The sequence below is a fragment of the Oncorhynchus tshawytscha genome, linkage group LG22 (assembly GCF_018296145.1).
Source record: "Oncorhynchus tshawytscha isolate Ot180627B linkage group LG22, Otsh_v2.0, whole genome shotgun sequence".
Taxonomy (NCBI): Eukaryota; Metazoa; Chordata; class Actinopteri; order Salmoniformes; family Salmonidae; genus Oncorhynchus; species Oncorhynchus tshawytscha.
Genome location: NC_056450.1, coordinates 17,309,194 through 17,328,208, shown reverse-complemented (window position 1 = coordinate 17,328,208; position 19,015 = coordinate 17,309,194). Strand labels below are relative to the sequence as shown.

The 19,015-nt window shown below is 42.4% G+C and overlaps 1 protein-coding gene and 1 pseudogene across 1 annotated transcript; one reads left to right on the top strand and one right to left on the bottom strand.

Annotated features, from left to right (window-relative positions):
* Positions 1-3,017: 3,017 nt before the first annotated feature.
* LOC112221968 (40S ribosomal protein S10) lies at positions 3,018-9,960 on the top strand. The gene is made up of 6 exons (XM_024384455.2): positions 3,018-3,163; positions 8,365-8,514; positions 8,949-9,123; positions 9,425-9,511; positions 9,692-9,747; positions 9,865-9,960. Exons 2-6 carry the CDS (start codon positions 8,365-8,367, stop codon positions 9,910-9,912), a joined length of 516 nt encoding a protein of 171 aa, XP_024240223.1. The 5' UTR covers positions 3,018-3,163; the 3' UTR covers positions 9,913-9,960.
* Positions 9,961-10,267: 307 nt separating this feature from the next.
* Positions 10,268-19,015, bottom strand: LOC112221969 (annotated as a pseudogene).

Genomic DNA, 19,015 nt, shown 5'->3' with positions numbered 1-19,015 from the left:
TGCGACCTGTACGCTCTCGTTGGCTGGCCCTCGCTTCATACTCGTCGCCAAACCCACTGGCTCCATGTCATCTACAAGACCCTGCTAGGTAAAGTCCCCCTTATCTCAGCTCGCTGGTCACCATAGCATCTCCCACCTGTAGCACACGCTCCAGCAGGTATATCTCTCTAGTCACCCCCAAAACCAATTCTTTCTTTGGCCGCCTCTCCTTCCAGTTCTCTGCTGCCAATGACTGGAACGAACTACAAAAATCTCTGAAACTGGAAACACTTATCTCCCTCACTAGCTTTAAGCACCAACTGTCAGAGCAGCTCACAGATTACTGCACCTGTACATAGCCCACCTATAATTTAGCCCAAACAACTACCTCTTTCCCAACTGCATTTAATTTTAATTAATTAATTAATTTAGCTCCTTTGCACCCCATTATTTTTATTTCTACTTTGCACATTCTTCCATTGCAAAACTACCATTCCAGTGTTTTACTTGCTATATTGTATTTACTTTGCCACCATGGCCTTTTTTGCCTTTACCTCCCTTCTCACCTCATTTGCTCACATTGTATATAGACTTGTTTATACTGTATTATTGACTGTATGTTTGTTTTACTCCATGTGTAACTCTGTGTCGTTGTATCTGTCGAACTGCTTTGCTTTATCTTGGCCAGGTCGCAATTGTAAATGAGAACTTGTTCTCAACTTGCTTACCTGGTTAAATAAAGGTAAAATAAAAATAAATAAAAAATCATCAGTGGATCTGTTTGAGCGGCATGTAAAATGGAGTGGGTCTAGGGTTTCTTGGATAATGGTGTTAATGTGAGCCATGACCAGCCTTGCAAAGCAGATCATGGCTACGGACTTGAGTGCTACGGGTCTGTAGTCATTTAGGCAGGTTACCTTAGTGTTCTTAGGCACAGGGACTATGGTGGTCTGCTTCAATCAGGGACATGTTGAAAATGTCAGTGAAGTCACCTGCCAGTTGGTCAGCACATGCCCGGGGCCGTCTTGGTAATCTGTCTGGCCCAGCGGCCTTGTGAATGTTGACCTGTTTAAAGGTCTTACTCATGCCGGCTACGGAGAGCGTGATCACACAGTCGTCCAGAACAGCTGATGCTGTCATGGACGCCTCAGTGTTGCTTGCCTCGAAGCAAGCATAGAAGTGATTTAACTCATCTGGTTGGCTCGTGTCACTGGGCAGCTCGCGGCTGTGCTTCCCTTTGTAGTCTGTAATAGTTTGCAGGTCCTGCCTCATCCGATGAGCGTCAGAGCTGTGTAGTACGATTCAATCTTAGTCCTGCTTTGCCTGTTTGATGGTTTGTCTGAGGGGGTAGCGGGATTTCTTATAAGCGTCCAGGTTAGAGTCCCGCTCCTTGAAGGCAGCAGCCCATCTACCCATTAGCTCAGTGCGGATGTTGCCTGTAATCCATGGTTTCTGGTTGGGGTATGTACGCACAGTCACTGTGGGGACGACGTTGTCTTTGCACTTATTGATGAAGCCAGTCTTCCAGATCGAGTCACTGGTGCTTCCTGCTTTAGTTTTTGCTTGTAAGCAGGAACCAGGAGGATGGAATTATGGTCAGATTTTCCAAATGGGGGGCGAAAGAGCTTTGTATGCGTCTCTGTGTTTGGTGTAAAGGTGGTCTAGAGTTTTTTTCCCCTGGTTGCACATTTAACATGCTGATAGAAAGTAGTAGACTGATTTGAGTCTTCCTGCATTAAGGTCCCCGGCCACTAGGAGTGCTGCCTCTGGGTGGGCGTTTTCCTTATTTCGTTATACAGCTGACTGAGTGCGGGTTTAGTGCCAGCAGCCGTCTGTGGTGGTAAATAAACAGCTACGATGAAAACTCTCTTTTTTTTGTTGAATTTTACCCCTTTTTGTCCCCAATTTCGTGGTATCCAATTGTTGTAGTAGCTACTATCTTGTCTCATCGCTACAACTCCCATACGGGCTCGGGAGAGACGAAGGTTGAAGGTCATGCGTCCTCCAATACACAACCCAACCAGCCGTACTGCTTCTTAACACAGCGCGCATCCAACCCGGAAGCCAGCCGCACCAATGTGTCGGAGGGTACACCTGGCAACCTTGGTTAGCCACAGGAGTCGCTGGTGCGCGATGAGACAAGGACATCCCTACCGACCAAGCCCTCCCTAACCCGGACGACGCTAGGCCAATTGTGCGTCGCCCCACGGACCTCCTGGTCGTGGCCGGTTACGACAGAGCCTGGGCGCGAACCCAGGGACTCTGATGGCACAGCTGGCGCTGCAGTACAGCGCCCTTAACCACTGCGCCACCCGGGAGGCCCCGATGAAAACTCTCTTGGCAAATAGTGTGGTCTACAGCTTATCATGAGATACTCTACTTCAAGCGAGCAAAATCTAGAGACTTCCTTAGATTTCGTGCTGTTGTTTACAACAGGGGGATGGTGCACACAGACCGTCCCATCATGTGGTTCTGTGTGCACAAAAGTGCAACAATCACCTTCTGCTACCATTTCTGTCAAGCCATCCATGCCTCGATCACACCGAGAGTGAATTTGCATTTTGGTACACCAGAAGTACATTAATGTCCAATTGAAAGCTGTTTTGCCTTGCATCATTGCATTGCAGAGGCAGTTCCAGTGCGTTCTGTGTGGTGTATATGTTAGATTTATCAAAAGGTATGTGTCAAACTGTGTGTAGACTGCTTGACAGAAATGGTAGCAGAAGGTGAATGTTGCATAAATATCCAGATGATGCTGCATACCATTTTGCGCAATAAAGCTTGAGGCGCTGTGCATACAGTTTGATGCATACAGATTCGATAAATCCAACCATAGCCAATCATTGCCTTGACAAAAGCTGAAACAGGCTGGTATTTACATCCACTCAGAACATTACTACTTTTTGCAAATATCTTAAAGTACATTACATAATTAACCTATGAACTGTAGACTAATCATGACTGCTGATGTGACGTCACCAAAAATATAGAAAACCATGTACCCTGAAAAATACATGTAAAAAATATAGAAAACCATAACACTCAAACCAAATGGTATACGCACACCCGCACAAAAAACATATTGAATAATCAGGGACGTTTTAATTTCTCACGGCTGCGCTGGATACCACATCAATACGCATGCGTCGGTCTCTCCGGCTCCGGTCTCAAAACGAGAATCAAGGTAGAAAAGCGGCCTACTTTGATTATTCTGTATTATCTCAAACATCGTACGAAATGGCGTTGTCATAAATTAAAGTTGTGTTTGAATTGTGCTTCTTTAAATAGTCTAACGTCTATTTATGCTTGAATGTTGTTTTTTGGCCCTAAACGTCTGTTTCTAGCTAACGTTAGCTTCACGACTGATAACTATGTGGCGGCAGCTAGCTTGCCCTGTGTTCTCCACTGATACAATAACACGATTTAGCATTACTGTGGTGGCTTTATAACTAGCTAACTGTAGCGTTCGAGAATATCCCGGTTTATTCCTTTAAACACTTATCGAGGGACCCAGGAAGTAAATAATGGGTTAACATTAGCTAACTAACCAGCTGAGAACGTTAGCAAAGCGAGTAACAAGCAGCTAGCTCTAGCCACTAATTAGCTAGCGAACTATGCCAAATTGCCTTGACACAGACGAGTCCTCAACCTTTCTACCATATTGTTCGTATCTTTTGTGTGGTCTATTGGATGCTAGCTAGAAATGTTTGCTGCCAACTAGTTAGCGGTAGCTCACTAAGTCAAGTTAGTTACACGTCTTGAATTTCCGGATACACACCCAGAATCAGACATTTGATATTATTTTGATGCCGGCAGTGGGTCAGGTCAGCTGCAGTATGCCGCATTCAGGTGCTGGTCGGAACTAGGAAACTTGGAAATGTCCGACTTGTTAACTGGTTGAACGCAGCAGGTGTATAAATGCGACCAGTTTACAGGAACCCCTCTTTATACTTCTGTTGGTCCGTTTATTTATTTATTTTAATCTTAGGACAGGCGGGAGGCAGGGGTGCTCCAGTAGCTTTTTTTTGTTTTGCTTTTGCTCACTTTAATACATTTATTTATTTATTTATTAACAAATATCAACAAACAAAAGAGGAATAGTCACATGCAAACAAGCATACAAACAAACGATTTACATTGCCAGGAATACTAAACAAACAAATCATATTCATTAATAATACAACAAGTTTTAATTGCCTTTTTGTTTTTCATTTTAGTTAGTGGTGCCATATTGTTGAAACTCATTTATAAAGTGAAAAAAGTTTGGTTTTTAATTAGACAATTTGCATTTGTGAATATGAAATTTACCTAGTATTATTAGCAGTTGAATTAAATATACTACATCTTTATCTATGTCAGAATTTCTGAAATAAATCATATCAAAACCATTAAATAGTACAACTGGTCCTATTTTTTTGTAACAAAATTATGTATGTCAATCCAAAACATTCTACTATAAATACAGGCAAAGAACAAATGCAAAATTGTCTCCTCCATTCCACAGAAATCACAGTTGTATACAATATTCAGCTTGATGTGCTCCAGTAGGTGACAATGCACAATAACTGTTGGTTGACAGCCGCAGATAAACCCCATAGAAGAAGGGACGACAAAGATAGATAGCTAGCTGTACACCAGTAGACAAGGTAATTTGCCCCCGCCTGTCGGGCACTGTTTTCACACAGTTCTGTTCAGGACTACGAGGGCAGGCGGGAGTGAAGGACACTGCTAGCTTAGCCAGCTAGACCTAGGGAGGACTCTGGTACACTGGAGGAGGGTGTAACACTGTGGTAGATAACTAGCATGCTAGGTAGCACACGGTGTCGCCCAAAGATTTGAATAACTAACCGAGCCTGTTGTTTCCAATGGGAGTAAATTAATCATAGTGGGCAGAACAAGCAAGGAGTTGGGCAGAGCCAAAGACGAGCTAGTGAGGTCCTATTCGCATGGTCTAGGATTTATTTGCATATTTCTGGTAGGGATCGCCTACTCTGAAGTGTGCGTTTGCAATAACTCAATTACAGGCTGACTACACCGCTCGCGTCACGTGTGTGAGCGTTGCAAAATAAATGTAGAAATCTATATGATTGCATTATTGCACCCACACTGCTCGCACACGCCAATAATCGTCTGCGTTGCCAAGCGCTAAAATAGAAGTAAGCTGCGTGAAGCAGATCGCGCTGCAAGTCCTGCCTCTCCCATCTCCTCATTGGTTTATAGAAGCAGGTACCCACGTGCCATCTCCTCATTGGTTATACCCACATGGGTGACTGAAAGACGAACGAGGTCAGTGACGGTAATGCACCTAATTTATGAAAGTTGCCAATCGCAATATAAAGTCGAGAAGAAAAAGCCTGGGAGGAGAGATGACTAGAAATGATTCGGTTGACCGTTTTATGTGTGGATTAATTGTCGGAGTAGAGGCCCTTGTGCATTTCAAGTAAAATAACATCTCAATTTTACTAGGCAAGTCAGTTAAGAACAAATTCTTATTTTCAATGACGGGCTATGACGAACTGCCTGTTCAGGGGCAGAACGACAGATTTGTACCTTGTCAGCTCGGGGATTTGAACTTGCAACCTTTCGGTTACTAATCCAACACTAACCAGTAGGCTACCCTGCCGCCCCAATGTTTATATCCCAGGACAAATTAGCTATCAACAGCAAGCTAGCTAAATAAGACAACTTCGCTAGCAAGTGCAAGCTAGCTTGCTAAATTGCCATAAATGTTTAATGCTTTTTGACCTGTCCCCAAATTGATGTAATTGGTTCAGAGTTTGTTTTGATATTTTAACCTGCATGTCGTGATCGCGTGTGGGGGGACAAAATAAATGTATGCACGATGGCGCATGCGCACAGCCGGTTTGGGTTCTGTGTTATTCTAAACAATGCAAAGGGTAAAGTCTACAAAACGCAGTCCACTCTGTTTGTTACAGATTCAAGTTTTGGAAAATTGTAATTGTTTGGAGATCAAATGTTTTATTTATGAGAACATTTTCAGAATGTTATCCAAAATCCATCTCGCTCAATCTTCTCCCAATGCCAGCCCCTGGGCTTCCTCTCATCACCATATTTGGAAGTGAGTGGAAACGCCAACCGGATGCTTCACATTTATACATCTGGTGAAATATCTGGCTCATTGTTCTATCTGTGGTATTGCCCTAGCCTTCTGTCTCCTTTGCTAGCGGGAGGCGTGGATGACGGGTAGACAGTGTCCTTTGCCCCACCTGTCGAGCACAGGTTTTCTCCGGTACACAGCAGGGGGAGGCGAGGGCAACACCGTGTGCTAACTTGCAAGCTAGCACAGAGTGTCGCCTTGGGGGTGACAGGTAGACAGTGTCCTTCGCCCTCGCTTGTCGGGCACTGTTTTCCTCAGTTCTGTTAATGACGTTGAGGGCAGGTGGGAGAGAAGGACACTGTCTACCGATGTTTCTCCCGATCAAAACTGAAAGCGCGAACCACTGCATTTAACCAAGGCAAGTTGAATGCAGTAATATGGTTGAATACACACAGTGCAGTTACGCCCTCCGTAAGTCGATCAAACAGGAAAAACGTCAGTACAGAGACAAAGTGGAGTCACAATTCAACGGCTCAGACACGAGACGTATGCGGCAGGGACTCCAGACAATCACGGATTACAAAGGGAAAATCAGTCACGTCACAGACACTGACATCTTGCTCCGGGACAAGCTAAACACCTTCTCCTGCTTTGAGGATAACACTGTGCCACCGACACGGCCTGATCCCGAGCACTGTGGGCTCTCGTTCTCTGGCCGACGTAAGACATTTTAAGCATGTTAACCCTCACAAAGCTGCCGGCCCAGACGGCATCCCTAGCCGCGTCCTCAGAAGATGTGCAGACAAGCTGGCTGGAGTGTTTACGACACATTCAATTGCTCCCTGTCCCAGTCTGCTGTTCTCACCAGCTTCAAGATGTCCACCATTGTTCCTGTACTCAATAAAGCAAAGGTAACTGAACTAAATGACTATCACCCCATAGCACTCACTTCTGTCATCATGAAGTGCTTTGAGAGGCAAGTTAAGGATCGTATCACCTCCACCTTACCTGTCACCCTAGACCCACTTTTATTTGCATACTGCCCCAATAGATCCACAGACGATGCAATCGCACTGCACACTTCCCTATCCCATCTGGACAAGAGGAATACCTATGCGAGAATGCTGTTCATTGACTACAGCTCAGCCTTCAACACCATAGTGTCCTTCAAACTCATCACTAAGCTCAGGATCCTGGGTCTGAACCCTGTCCTGTGCAACTGAGTCCTGGACTTCCTGACGGGCTGCCCCCAGGTGGTGAAGGTAGGAAACATCACTTCCACTACGCTGATCCTCAACACTTGGGCCCCACAAGGGTGCGAGTTCAGCCCCCTCCTGTACTCTCTGTTCACCCATGACTACGTGGCCACGTACGTCTCCAACTCAATCATCAAGTTTGCAGACGACACAAAGTGTGAGTAGTGGGCCTGATTACCAACAATGATGAGCCTACAGGGAGGAGGTGAGGGCCCTGGCGGAGTGGTGCCAGGAAAATAATATTTCCCTCAATGTCAAGAAAACTATGGAGCTGATTGTGGACTTCAAGAGACAGCAGAGGGAGCACGCCCCCACCCACATCGACGCGGCCGCAGTGAAGAAGGTGAAAAGCTTCAAGTTCCTTGGCCTCCATATCACTGACAATCTGAAATGGTCCACCCACACAGACAGTGCGGTGAAGGAGGCACAACAGCACCTCTTCAACCTCAGGCTGAAGAAGTTTGGCTTTGCCCCATAGACCCTCACAAACTTTTACAGATGCACCATAAAAAGTGGTTACTCAACGCTGCACCTGAGAGGCTGCTGCCCTATGTAAATATAAATGGAATCACTGGTCACTTTAATAATTGAACACTGGTCACTTTAATCATGTCTACATACTGTTTTATTCATTATGTATATTCTGTATTCTACTGTATTCTACTCAATGCCACTCCGACATTGCTCTTCCTAATATTTCTTTATTCCATAATTTTATTTGTATATTTGTGTGTATTGATGTGAATTGTTAGATACTACTGCACTTTTGGAGCTAGGAATACAAACATTTCTCTAGACCCGCAATAACATCTGCTAAATAGGTGTATGTGACCAATAAAGTGTGATTTGATAGCTAGCAAGGAGGACTCCTTTTTTTTTGGGGGGGGTTCATGCAGGAACCAATGGGGAAATGACAGAGTTCCGACTAGCACGTGAACCCAGCATTCGTATGACCATTATCTTATTACACTTCATGGAGGTCTCAACGGCACAGCTGATGCATGTTGACATGAGCTACATGAGCTTAGCATGTTCAACAGGTGATGGACATGTTCTTCTCCGCCCCTCCAGATGCTGATGCCCAAGAAGAATCGTATAGCCATCTACGAGCTACTCTTCAAGGAGGGGGTGATGGTGGCCAAAAAGGATGTGCATCTGGCTAAGCACCCGGAGCTGGCAGATAGGAATGTGCCCAACCTACACGTAATGAAGGCCATGCAGGTTAGATGTTGTACTTTCTTCTGGTGCCTCATATAGTGTTACATGATGGAGAATGAAAATAGAGACTAAGATGGGATAAACTTTATTGTCCCCAAGGGGAAATTTGTCTTTGACACGCAATAAACTGGGGCGGCAGGTAGCCTAGTGGTTAGAGCGTTGGGCCAGTAACTGAGCTGACAAGGTAAAAAATCTGTCATCTCTGCCCCTGAGCAAGGCAATTAACCCACTGTTCCCCGGGCACCGAAGACGTGGATGTCGATTAAGGCAGCCCCTCGCTCCTCTCTGATTCAGAGGGGTTTGGTTAAATGCGTTAGTCACATTTTAGTTGAAGGTATTGAGTTGTACAACTGACTAGGTATCCCCCTTTCCCCTAGCAGAATATGTCCTTAACTGTTGCCCTTGTCCTCAACTTGACTGTGACCCTCCCTCTGCAGTCTCTGAAGTCAACTGGGTACGTGAAGGAGCAGTTTGCCTGGCGCCACTTCTACTGGTACCTGACCAATGAGGGCATCCAGTACCTGAGGGACTTCCTGCATCTGCCCCCAGAGATTGTTCCCGCCACTCTGCGTCGTCAGATGCGCCCTGAGACCGCCCGGCCCAGGCCTAAAGGTAGTTTGAATATCATGACCATGTCTATGTCACCTGGGGCCTGTTCAAGAGGGTTCAAAGTTCAGATATAAATATATTTTGTTGAACAGATATGATTGTCATGTAGAATAGAGGATCGTGGCCACTCTATTCATTCTATTTATGTGATGTTTGTATTGTACTTCCATTAGTAATCCAGGGTTTACTGTTTCCTGTAGTCAGTCAGCAGGTTCCCTTCATGGATGAATAGTGGTGAATGTTGCGGATGTTATAGTAGTGTGCAGATCAGAGGAGTGGTGTAAAACATATCCGTCTGTTTCAGGTATGGAGGGTGAGAGAGGTGAGCGGCCAGCTAGGTTTAACCGTGAAGGAGGAGACCGAGACAACTACAGACGTTCTGCTGCACCACGTGAGTACTCAAGCCACCTGTTTATTACGTTCAATAATGATGCACCAATATGGAAACACTGAGCCGATGCTAATATTTGCTTTGCCATGGTGGCTGATAGGGCATTGCAGCAAATGGTAAACTTTATGTAAATGACCTGAATCTCTACTTGTCTGATGATCATACTTTCTGTCCTTTTAGCTGGTGCAGACAAGAAGGCTGAAGCAGGCGCTGGTGCAGCTACTGAGTTCCAATTCGTAAGTAATGTATTTAAAATCAATAGTGGGTGCCATGTCTTATTGTAGCCTAATGCCCACTTGTCAATTGAGATCTTCAACGGTTGAAAACTTACCAACTGGTATTGTGTGTTGCAGAGAGGCGGATTTGGACGTGGCAGAGGACAGCAACCACCACAGGAGTAAAACACTGACTCTGTTCTTGTACAGTATAATAAAAGGGGATTGCTGTAATCTCAGTGTGTCATGAATTTCTAATTGCATTGGATGGTGATCATAAGATATATACACTTCACAGGAGGTTGGTGGCACCTTAATTGGGGAAGATGGGCTTGTGGTAATGGAATGGTATCCATGAGTTTGATGCCATTCCATTCGCTCTGTTGCAGCCATTGTTATGAGGCGTCCTCCCCTTAGTGGCCTCCTGTGATACATTTGAATTTGTAGGTGGTAATGAGACAACTTTTATTTTTAATCTAGAGGAGTTGACGAACACATTTCTCCAACTGGAGTCAACAAGAAAATACAAAGAAACCATAAGAAAAGGGAACACTGGGTGTTTTATTAATTGGCAGAATTGTTTTACAATCTTCACTTTTGTTGTGTAATTCCCCATTGAAGAAGAAATCAGTGATATGTGTATTTGAATTGCCCCGATTGGACCATTGCATGTAATGATTTGGATTTGACAATTTTTCAGTTTACATCAGTCATCTAGAAAGATACATATTTCATCATTGGATTTGCTTTATATGCTGTTAAGACCATTAAACTTACCAGTAAACTGAAGTCATCAAGAACAGGAACATATTACCCAGAACTGCCATCACCTAGTTAGATTACCCATAACCACTAGATGGCGCCATCACAAAATCTTATGACACGGTTGGGTTCAGTATGATACAACTTTGCGCAATATTGAATTCAATGTAAACTACTGTACTGAATGACCAGTTGAAAAACACTTATGGTGGCCCAGGGGCACATTATCATATGGTGTGCATCACGAGTTTTACGATTTCAGATGGTCACACCCACCAAACGTACCTCAAAGGCTGTTGAACTGTGCATGCCGTTTTGGGGGAAACGTGTCGTTCAGTGCAAACGTGAAAGCGAACTGAACACACCCCATGACTCACAGACAAACAACATGGGGCATACTGAAATTGCCAATCCCTACTGGCCATATAGTGAGAAATAAAGCCATGTATGTACTTATTAGAAAGTAAGGGGGATACCTAGTCAGTTGTACAACTGAATGCATTCAACTGGAGTGTCTTTACAATCATTACGTCCTGGTGCAATATGACTATCTTAGGTCTACCATGAGTAGGCCTGACCTTTTCTATTTTCACAAGTTAAAAAACACCACATATTCCCTATGTTCAGGTTCCATGTAAAAATAAAAGAGGAAAGGAAAATCAAAAAACCTCCCCAGGCAGTTACTAGTACATAAATGTTGCATAAACAGCTAAAAAGTAAATACAATGCATCCATCTAAGCAAAGCTAGCCAACTGAGGGCCTTACATACCACGGGTCTAGGGCCATTTCAAGGATAGGACTAGGCTGTTGTGTAAAACTTAAAAACATTGCCAGAGGAGATGAATAAGGCTGAGAACTAACTTAACAGCTCTTTGTGCCAGATCAGTTGGGTCAATGGGTACGTTTGGCACAATCCTGCTCAACAAGAATATAATATTCTCATTCTTTGTGCCCTAAATTATGCTCAGTTGAGAAATATTCTGCCAGTTCTGCCAGAGCCAGTCAGTTACATGACAACTTACATAGTTTGTTCCTGGGAGTTTTGGGGGTCCTGAAACAAGATTTTATAAAACGTGATTATTGAAATTGGCACATACCTACTAGCCCATCAGGGCAAAGTACAGTGTGAAGTAGAATCTACACATCTATTTTTGTGGGCCAGGGTGACAAGCAAACAACAGTACCAAACTCCAGGGCCAGTAGTGGAGAGTTGGTCTCTGCATTGACATAGGCTAGAGAACATTAACATATCTACCAATCCCAGTTATTCTTGTTCACAAGTCTTGACTGGGCCAGAATCACTATGGTTCTGAGACTTATCAGCATCCATCCATTCATCCGATCAATGGCATTTGATTGATTTAAATGATCAATTTGAACAACCAATGATGAACCTACCTAAAGTAGACAAATAATATATTAAGAACTATTTAAAAGTGCATTTCAAGAAACAACAAAAACCTAACAAAACAAATATAGCTAACATAAAAACAAAAGTCCAGTGTTCATTTAAGGGAAATGCAGAATTATATCACAGTGTAAACATTTGTTAGAATACAATTTAGAATTGATGGATTCACATGAGCGTAAATTTGCCCTCACTAAAACGTGCAGGTGATTTACCTTGTTATTGCATCTCCTGTTGTGCAACATCTCTTCCTGCATCACACACACACACACCAATCAATCAACAGCCCTCACCTTACATCAATACACACACCGAGAGATTAGTACAGACTGAAAAACGTCCGTCATATGTAATCAATCACCATCATACCATTAGAAAATAAATATGAATATTAACAACAAAGTAAATGGATATAGAATTATCAAGTGAAAACCATGAACACATCAATTTTAGTGGGGTCCAGAGTATGACAAACACGTTATCCAGCAGCGGCATAATCTTCCAAGTGCCATTTTAAATTAGCCTTACTATTCAAGCACAATAAACAACACCTGATGACATTACTACCCACCTCCTGATGCACAACATGATTCAAAAACTCTGCAAGAGCACGTCTCCTGCACCAAAAACTAGTTTGGGTTCTTGTTCCTTTCCCATGAGGATCAGATAACATGCATAATTCTCTGTTATTCTGGTTATTTCATTATAAAACCAATCAATACATTATCTTTATAGTCTAGACTGACAACAAGATGTGCAGATTATTTACATTTCAATGTTTTGGTTAGATGTGCCCTAGTGTGATAACAAAAGCCGAAGCTACTATGGGAGTGTTTTTTTTATGTCAGCCCCCTTATCAAAACTTCTCTTTCCAATCACCAAAGCTTGTGCTATCGTCACAATGGAGCCCGTTTTGTACCAGATAATTCCATTCCTACAGATTACATCACACAAGACACACCCATGTACCTTAACCACACATACAAAACAGGAAGCTTTCCAACAAGCCCATCTAACCATTAACCAAATAAATGCATTTTTAGATGATTAGAAAAGATATGAAAAGAAAACAAACTACAGAAAATGTCATACTGAAAAAGCCTGTCATACTGTATAACTCTTAACTCTTAGACTAACGATCTGTCACGGTACATGGTGAGAGGTTATGTCATTCTCATGACTGTCATATAAAGGGGTGTGGCAACTAAATGGTAAACACATAGCATAGCAATACTTTCCATCACCACAGCAGAGTTGCATTCAACAAACCTCACATTTATGACAGAGAGGAATGAGGGACCGAGGAAAAGGAGGAAGAGTTTGGGAATACCTCATGCAATTAGTAATAAAAATAGAAATAAAAAACATTCAAATTACAAAGTATTATATCTTTTTCACCCAACACTTCAAGTCTGTACCTCCACTCTGGCACCAAAAAAAGGCTGTCAAGGCAAACATTTCTGTTGATGTTTTGAAGTTTAAAAAATAAGTAGTAGTAGTAGGAGGAGCAGGATTAGGTAAGAAAAAGAAGCGGGTAAAAGATGTGGAGAATTCTACAGGAGTTTCTGTGTTTTACTTATACTTCGATCTAGAGTTATGGTTGATGTTGTAGGTAGGGGAGTGGTCTCCTCCCCCTATTGTGGCCACCAGGGGCGTCATGTTGTTGCTCAGGCAGCCCTGTTGTAGGGCCGCAAAGTACGAGGCCTGCACAGGCTTGTGGCACTGCAGCACCCTGCTGGCATCATCGGTCTTAAACCATTCCCTTTTTCTACCTGTCAACAGAGGGATAACGAGCGGAGTTTGAAAGGGGGCTACAAAAACAGGTTGAATCTAGATTAACTCAGGAATTAAATGCCTATGAATGATCTACAATAGTAGTAGTTGTAGTAGCAGCAGTTGTAGCATCTATTATGATCAGCTGGTCAATCTGTTGCCGATTAATCAATTTGATCACACATAACAAAATAGATTTCCAGTCATCACAGTTTTCACAAACACCACAAAAAACTAGTAACAATGTACCAATATTCACAGAGTCCTCCCAGTCTTCTAACATCTCTGTAACCATTAGGACATAGACATATGTCCTGTGCTTCCTGTCTGTGTTCTGAGAAAGAGGAAATCAAGAAAAATTGTTAGTGTTCAAGGTTAGGAGGCCATCCCAAGTTTAAAGACAAGCAACACAAAGACATGGAAAAACACAAACCTTTTCAGCTCACCTCGAAAATTCCTAGTAGTCGCCCCAATGTCCCCTTGACACCAGCCTGGAAAGACAACATGTTCAGTAGAAATGAAACAGCAGATTAAACCTTGAATAACGATTCTTAGTAAAATCAGGACACTGCAATGTTTTCACATTTTCACCCGATGAGACCTGGGGGTTCTGAGAATTGCTGCCATTTTCAGTTCCAGGGTGGGGGCAACGTCATGGAGGAGAGGGAGGGATCAGCTCCTATTAACATGGTGTCATTGCAGTACTTTCTTCTTCAGGTTACAGTTTTACTCTATTTATAAACATGGACTCTCAATCAAGAGGCTCCTCAACCCATTCAGTGAATAGCTTACATAGAAGAATGTTTAGATTTTTCAGAGCTGAAATAAGGGCTGTTAAGTCAACTAGTGTAAAATTAGTACATCAACAAAACCCTGCAATAACATTTGGCCAAGACAACAATACATCAGATTGTGTTTCCCTAACAAATGAGCTCAACATTGATCACAAGGAACTCACAAATGAGGCTGAATACAGTTAATGGAAAACCAATAAACTTAAAAGACTAGAAGATCTGAAACCCTACATGAACCCTACCTCTTTAAAGAGTATCTTAATTAACCACACAGCAACCCCCCTCGCCCCCCAAAAAACTAAATAATAAAATAATTCCCATCTGTGAACTAACACACACACTTGACTTCCCCCACCCCACTAGCACTGTCATTGCTGATAGCTACTTTATTTCTGAAAAATGTATTTACTGAGATATTTGGTTGTCCCACCTAGCTAACTTTAAGATGAATGTACTAGCTGTAATTGGCTCTGTATAAGAGTGTCTAAAAGTGTCTAAATGTACTAAAATGTACATGTTTAAAGATGGTATTATCCCATTTGTTCAACAGAAAAGGTTAGCTTCAGTTCAAATACCGTATATACCCTCTAAGAACTTTAGGCAACAATTTAGCATGAGAGTAACCTTTCTATTAACACAATTATGCTCAGGGACATCAAGTTTTTTTTTGAGAAATCAGATTATTAATGAATAAACACGTTATAAAAGTGTAATTACCTGTCTATACCAGTCTATACAGGCCTTTAACCTTTACAAACCATTTCAAAGGGCAACTGCACAGAAGTGAAATGATACTTTCAATGAGCTCCTTGCATAATAAAAACTCTGAATGCACAAATGATGTTGACAAGTAATTCAGCCTACCTCTTCACACGCCTCTCGAACAGCAGCCACGTCCAGGGACAATCCACTTGTCTTGAGTCCGACTACCACTAACCAACAACACCTGCAGGCAGGGCCAGATTAAGAAATCATAAACCCTGGAGCTATGCTTTGTACTAGAAAAAAATGACCTTTTAAAAACGCATTTCATGCAATTCTACGTAATTTACATGATAGAAGACATTAGCGCAATCTTTTTTTAATCACACACAAATGACCGAAATGAGTGGCTACTCCGACACTGACAAACGGAGATCAATCTGGTCTTGAATTCAAACAAGCAATAGCCCAGGCCAATGAAGCGACACACAGACTGTACAATATTAGGAGGAAATATATATATATATATATATATATATATATACACAGTACCCGTCAAAAGTTTGAACACACCTACTCATTCAAGGGTTTTTTCTTTATTTTTACTATGTTCTATATTTTAGAAAAAAAACTATGAAATAACACATATGGAATCATGTAGTAACCAAAAAAGTGTTAAACATATCGATACATGTTTTACATTTTAGATTCTTCAAAGTAACCACCTTTTGCCTTAATGACAGCTTTGCGCGCTTTTGGCATTCTCTCAACCAGCTTCATGGAGTAGTCACCTGGAATGCATTTCAATTAACAGTTGTGCCTTGTTAAAAGTTCATTTGTGGAATTTCTTTCCTTCTTTCCTTGAGCCAATCAGTTGTGCGGTGACAAGGTACGAATGATATACAGAAGATAGCCCTATTTGGTAAAAGACGAAGTCCATATTATGGCAAGACATGAAGGTTAGTCAGTACAGAACATTTCAAGAACTTTGAAAGTTTCTTCAAGTGCACTCGACAAAACCATTAAGCGCTATGATGACACTGGTTCTCATGAGGACCGCCACAGGAAAGGAAGACTCAGAGTTACCTCTGCTGCAGACGATAAGTTCATTACAGTTACCAGGATCAGAAATTGAAGCCCAAATAAATTCTTCACAGAGTTCAAGTAACAGACAAATCTCAACATCGACTATTCAGAGGAGACTGCGTGAATCAGGCCTTCATGGTCAAATTGCTGCAAAGAAACCACTACTAAAGGACACCAATAATAAGAAGAGACTTGCTTGGGCCAAGAAACACAAGCAATGGAAATCTGTCTTTTGGTCGGATGAGTCCAAATTTTTGGTTCCAACCGTTGTGTCTTCGTGAGACGCAGAGTAGGTGAATGGATGATCTCTGCATGTGTGGTTCCCACCGTGAAGCATGGAGGAGGTGTGATGGTGTGGGGTACTTTTCTGGTGACACTGTCAGTGATTTATTTAGAATTCAAGGCACACTTAACCAGCCTGGCTACCACAGCATTCTGCAGCGATATGCCATCCCATCTGGTTTGTGCTTAGTGGGACTATCATTTGTTTTTCAACAGGACAATGACCCAACACACCTCCAGGCTGTGTAAGGGCTATTTGACCAAGAAGGAGAGTGATGGAATGCTGCATCAGATGACCTGGCCTCCACAATCACCCGACCTCAACCCAATTGAGATGGTTTGGGATGAGTTGGACTGCAGAGTGAAGGAAAAGCAGCCAACAAGGGAAGTCCTTCAAGACTGTTGGAAAAGCATTCCAGGTGAAGCTGGTTGAGAAAATGCCAAGAGTGTTCAAAGTTGTCATTAAGGCAATGGGTGACTACTTTGAAGAATCTAAAATATATGTTTTATTTAATAGTTTTGGTGTCTATTATTCTACGATGTAAAAAATAGTTTAAAAATCATCAATAAAAACCGTGGAATTAGTCGGTGTGTCCAAACTTTAGACTGGTACTGGATATATATATATATATATATATCGAGTCCATTCAGAAAGTATTCAGACCTCTTGACTTTTTCCACATTTTGTTACGTTACAGCCTTATTCTAAAATTGATTAAATAAAACATTTTCCTCATCAATCTACACACAATACCCCATCACGACAAAGCAAAAACATTTAGTAAATGTAAATAAATGTAAATAAAATGTAAATAAATAAAATAAACTTATTTACATAAGTATTCAGACCCTTTGATATGACACTCGAAATTGAGCACAGGTGCATCCTGTTTCCGTTGATCATCCTTGAGATGTTTCAACAACTTGATTGGAGTCCACCTGTGGTAAATTCAGTAAATTGGACATGATTTGGAAAGGCACACAACTGTCTACATAAGGTCCCACAGTTGACAGTGCATGTCAGAGCAAAATCCAAGCCGTGAGGTCAAAGGAATAGTCCGTAGAGCTCCGAGATAAGATTGTGTCAAGGCACAGATCTGGGGAAGGGTCCCCCAAACATTCTGCAGCGTTGAAGGTCCCCAAGAACACAGTGGCCTTCATCATTCTTAAATGGAAGAAGTTTGGAACCACCAAAACTTTTCCCAGAGCTGGCAATCAGGGGAGAAGGGCCATTCTGACAGAGCTCCAGAGTTTCTCTGTGAATATGGGAGAACCTTCCAGAAGGACAACCATCTCTGCAGCACTCCACCAGTCAGGCCTTCATGGTTAAGTGGCCAGACAGAAGCCACTCCTCTGTAAAAGGCACATGACTGCCCGCTTGGAGTTTGCCAAAAGGCACCTAAAGGACTCTCAGACCATGAGTAACAAGATTCTCTGGTCTGATGAAACCAAGATCGAGGTCTTTGGCCTGAATGCCAAGTGTCACGTCTGGAGGAAACTTGCACCATCCCTACGGTGAAGCATGGTGGTGGCAGCATCATGCTGTGGGGATGTTTTTCAGCGGCAGGGACTGGGAGACTAGTCAGGATCGAGGGAAATATGAACGGAGCAAAGTACAGAGAGATGCTTGCTGAAAACCGTGCCACGCTTGTCGCGTCATACACAAGAAGACTTGAGGCTGTAATCACTTCCAAATGTCGTTCCAAAAAAGGACTGAGTAAAGGTTCTGAATACATATGTAATTATGATATTTGTTTTTTATTTCTAAAAAATAAAAATAAATATTTTATATTAACGCTGTAAATTACAGCCTGTAATGTAACAAAATGTGGAAAAAGTCAAGGGGTATGACTACTTTTGAAAGTACTGCAATGGCCCAGAGCTAACAGACCCTGCATTGCATAATAAACTCATTTGCCAACTCTGGGAAAATAAAGTTATTCAATATATTCAGCCTAGGCCTCTACAGTTAAGGTTAATGTAAGTTTTAAAAGTGTACTTAAAAAAAAATCCAATAACATGTTAACCGCAGGCGATGTTGCCACTAAACATCAGACCAGAGAATATGCTTTAGCTGACATGTAGCCTATTCTCTACATTAGAAATAGCTACCCCACCAGACAACAGAAAACCTGTACTCCAAATGGCCCGTTCAACCTCCACACTCCTAGCCTCGGATTTACCTCCTCCTCACTCTCGTTCCTGAAGCAGACAGGCGACGCGTTTCTTGTAGCCATCCCCGTCATATATCCGCGTTTGATTCGATTTGATCTTCATCAAGTTGGGGTAAAACTTTTAAAAAATGTGAACCACAAACTCAGAAAGACGGTCACAGCCCACTTGTGGCAACCCGTGTAAAAGGCTATCAATTTCTACAACAGACTTTTTCTCCGCTTCATTTTTCATTTTTCTCTTGCACAGACGCCATTATAAACTGCGTAAATTACGCACCACGGTAGATAGAATAGTCAAACGTAGCCT

Bases quoted from the DNA above. Each gene is read 5' to 3' on its own strand.
- LOC112221968 (XM_024384455.2), top strand. From the start codon at position 8,365: ATGCTGATGCCCAAGAAGAATCGTATAGCCATCTACGAGCTACTCTTC. The intron at 8,515-8,948 runs GTTAGATGTTGT...CTCCCTCTGCAG, and splicing joins ACGTAATGAAGGCCATGCAG to TCTCTGAAGTCAACTGGGTA. The intron at 9,748-9,864 runs GTAAGTAATGTA...TGTGTGTTGCAG, and splicing joins CAGCTACTGAGTTCCAATTC to AGAGGCGGATTTGGACGTGG.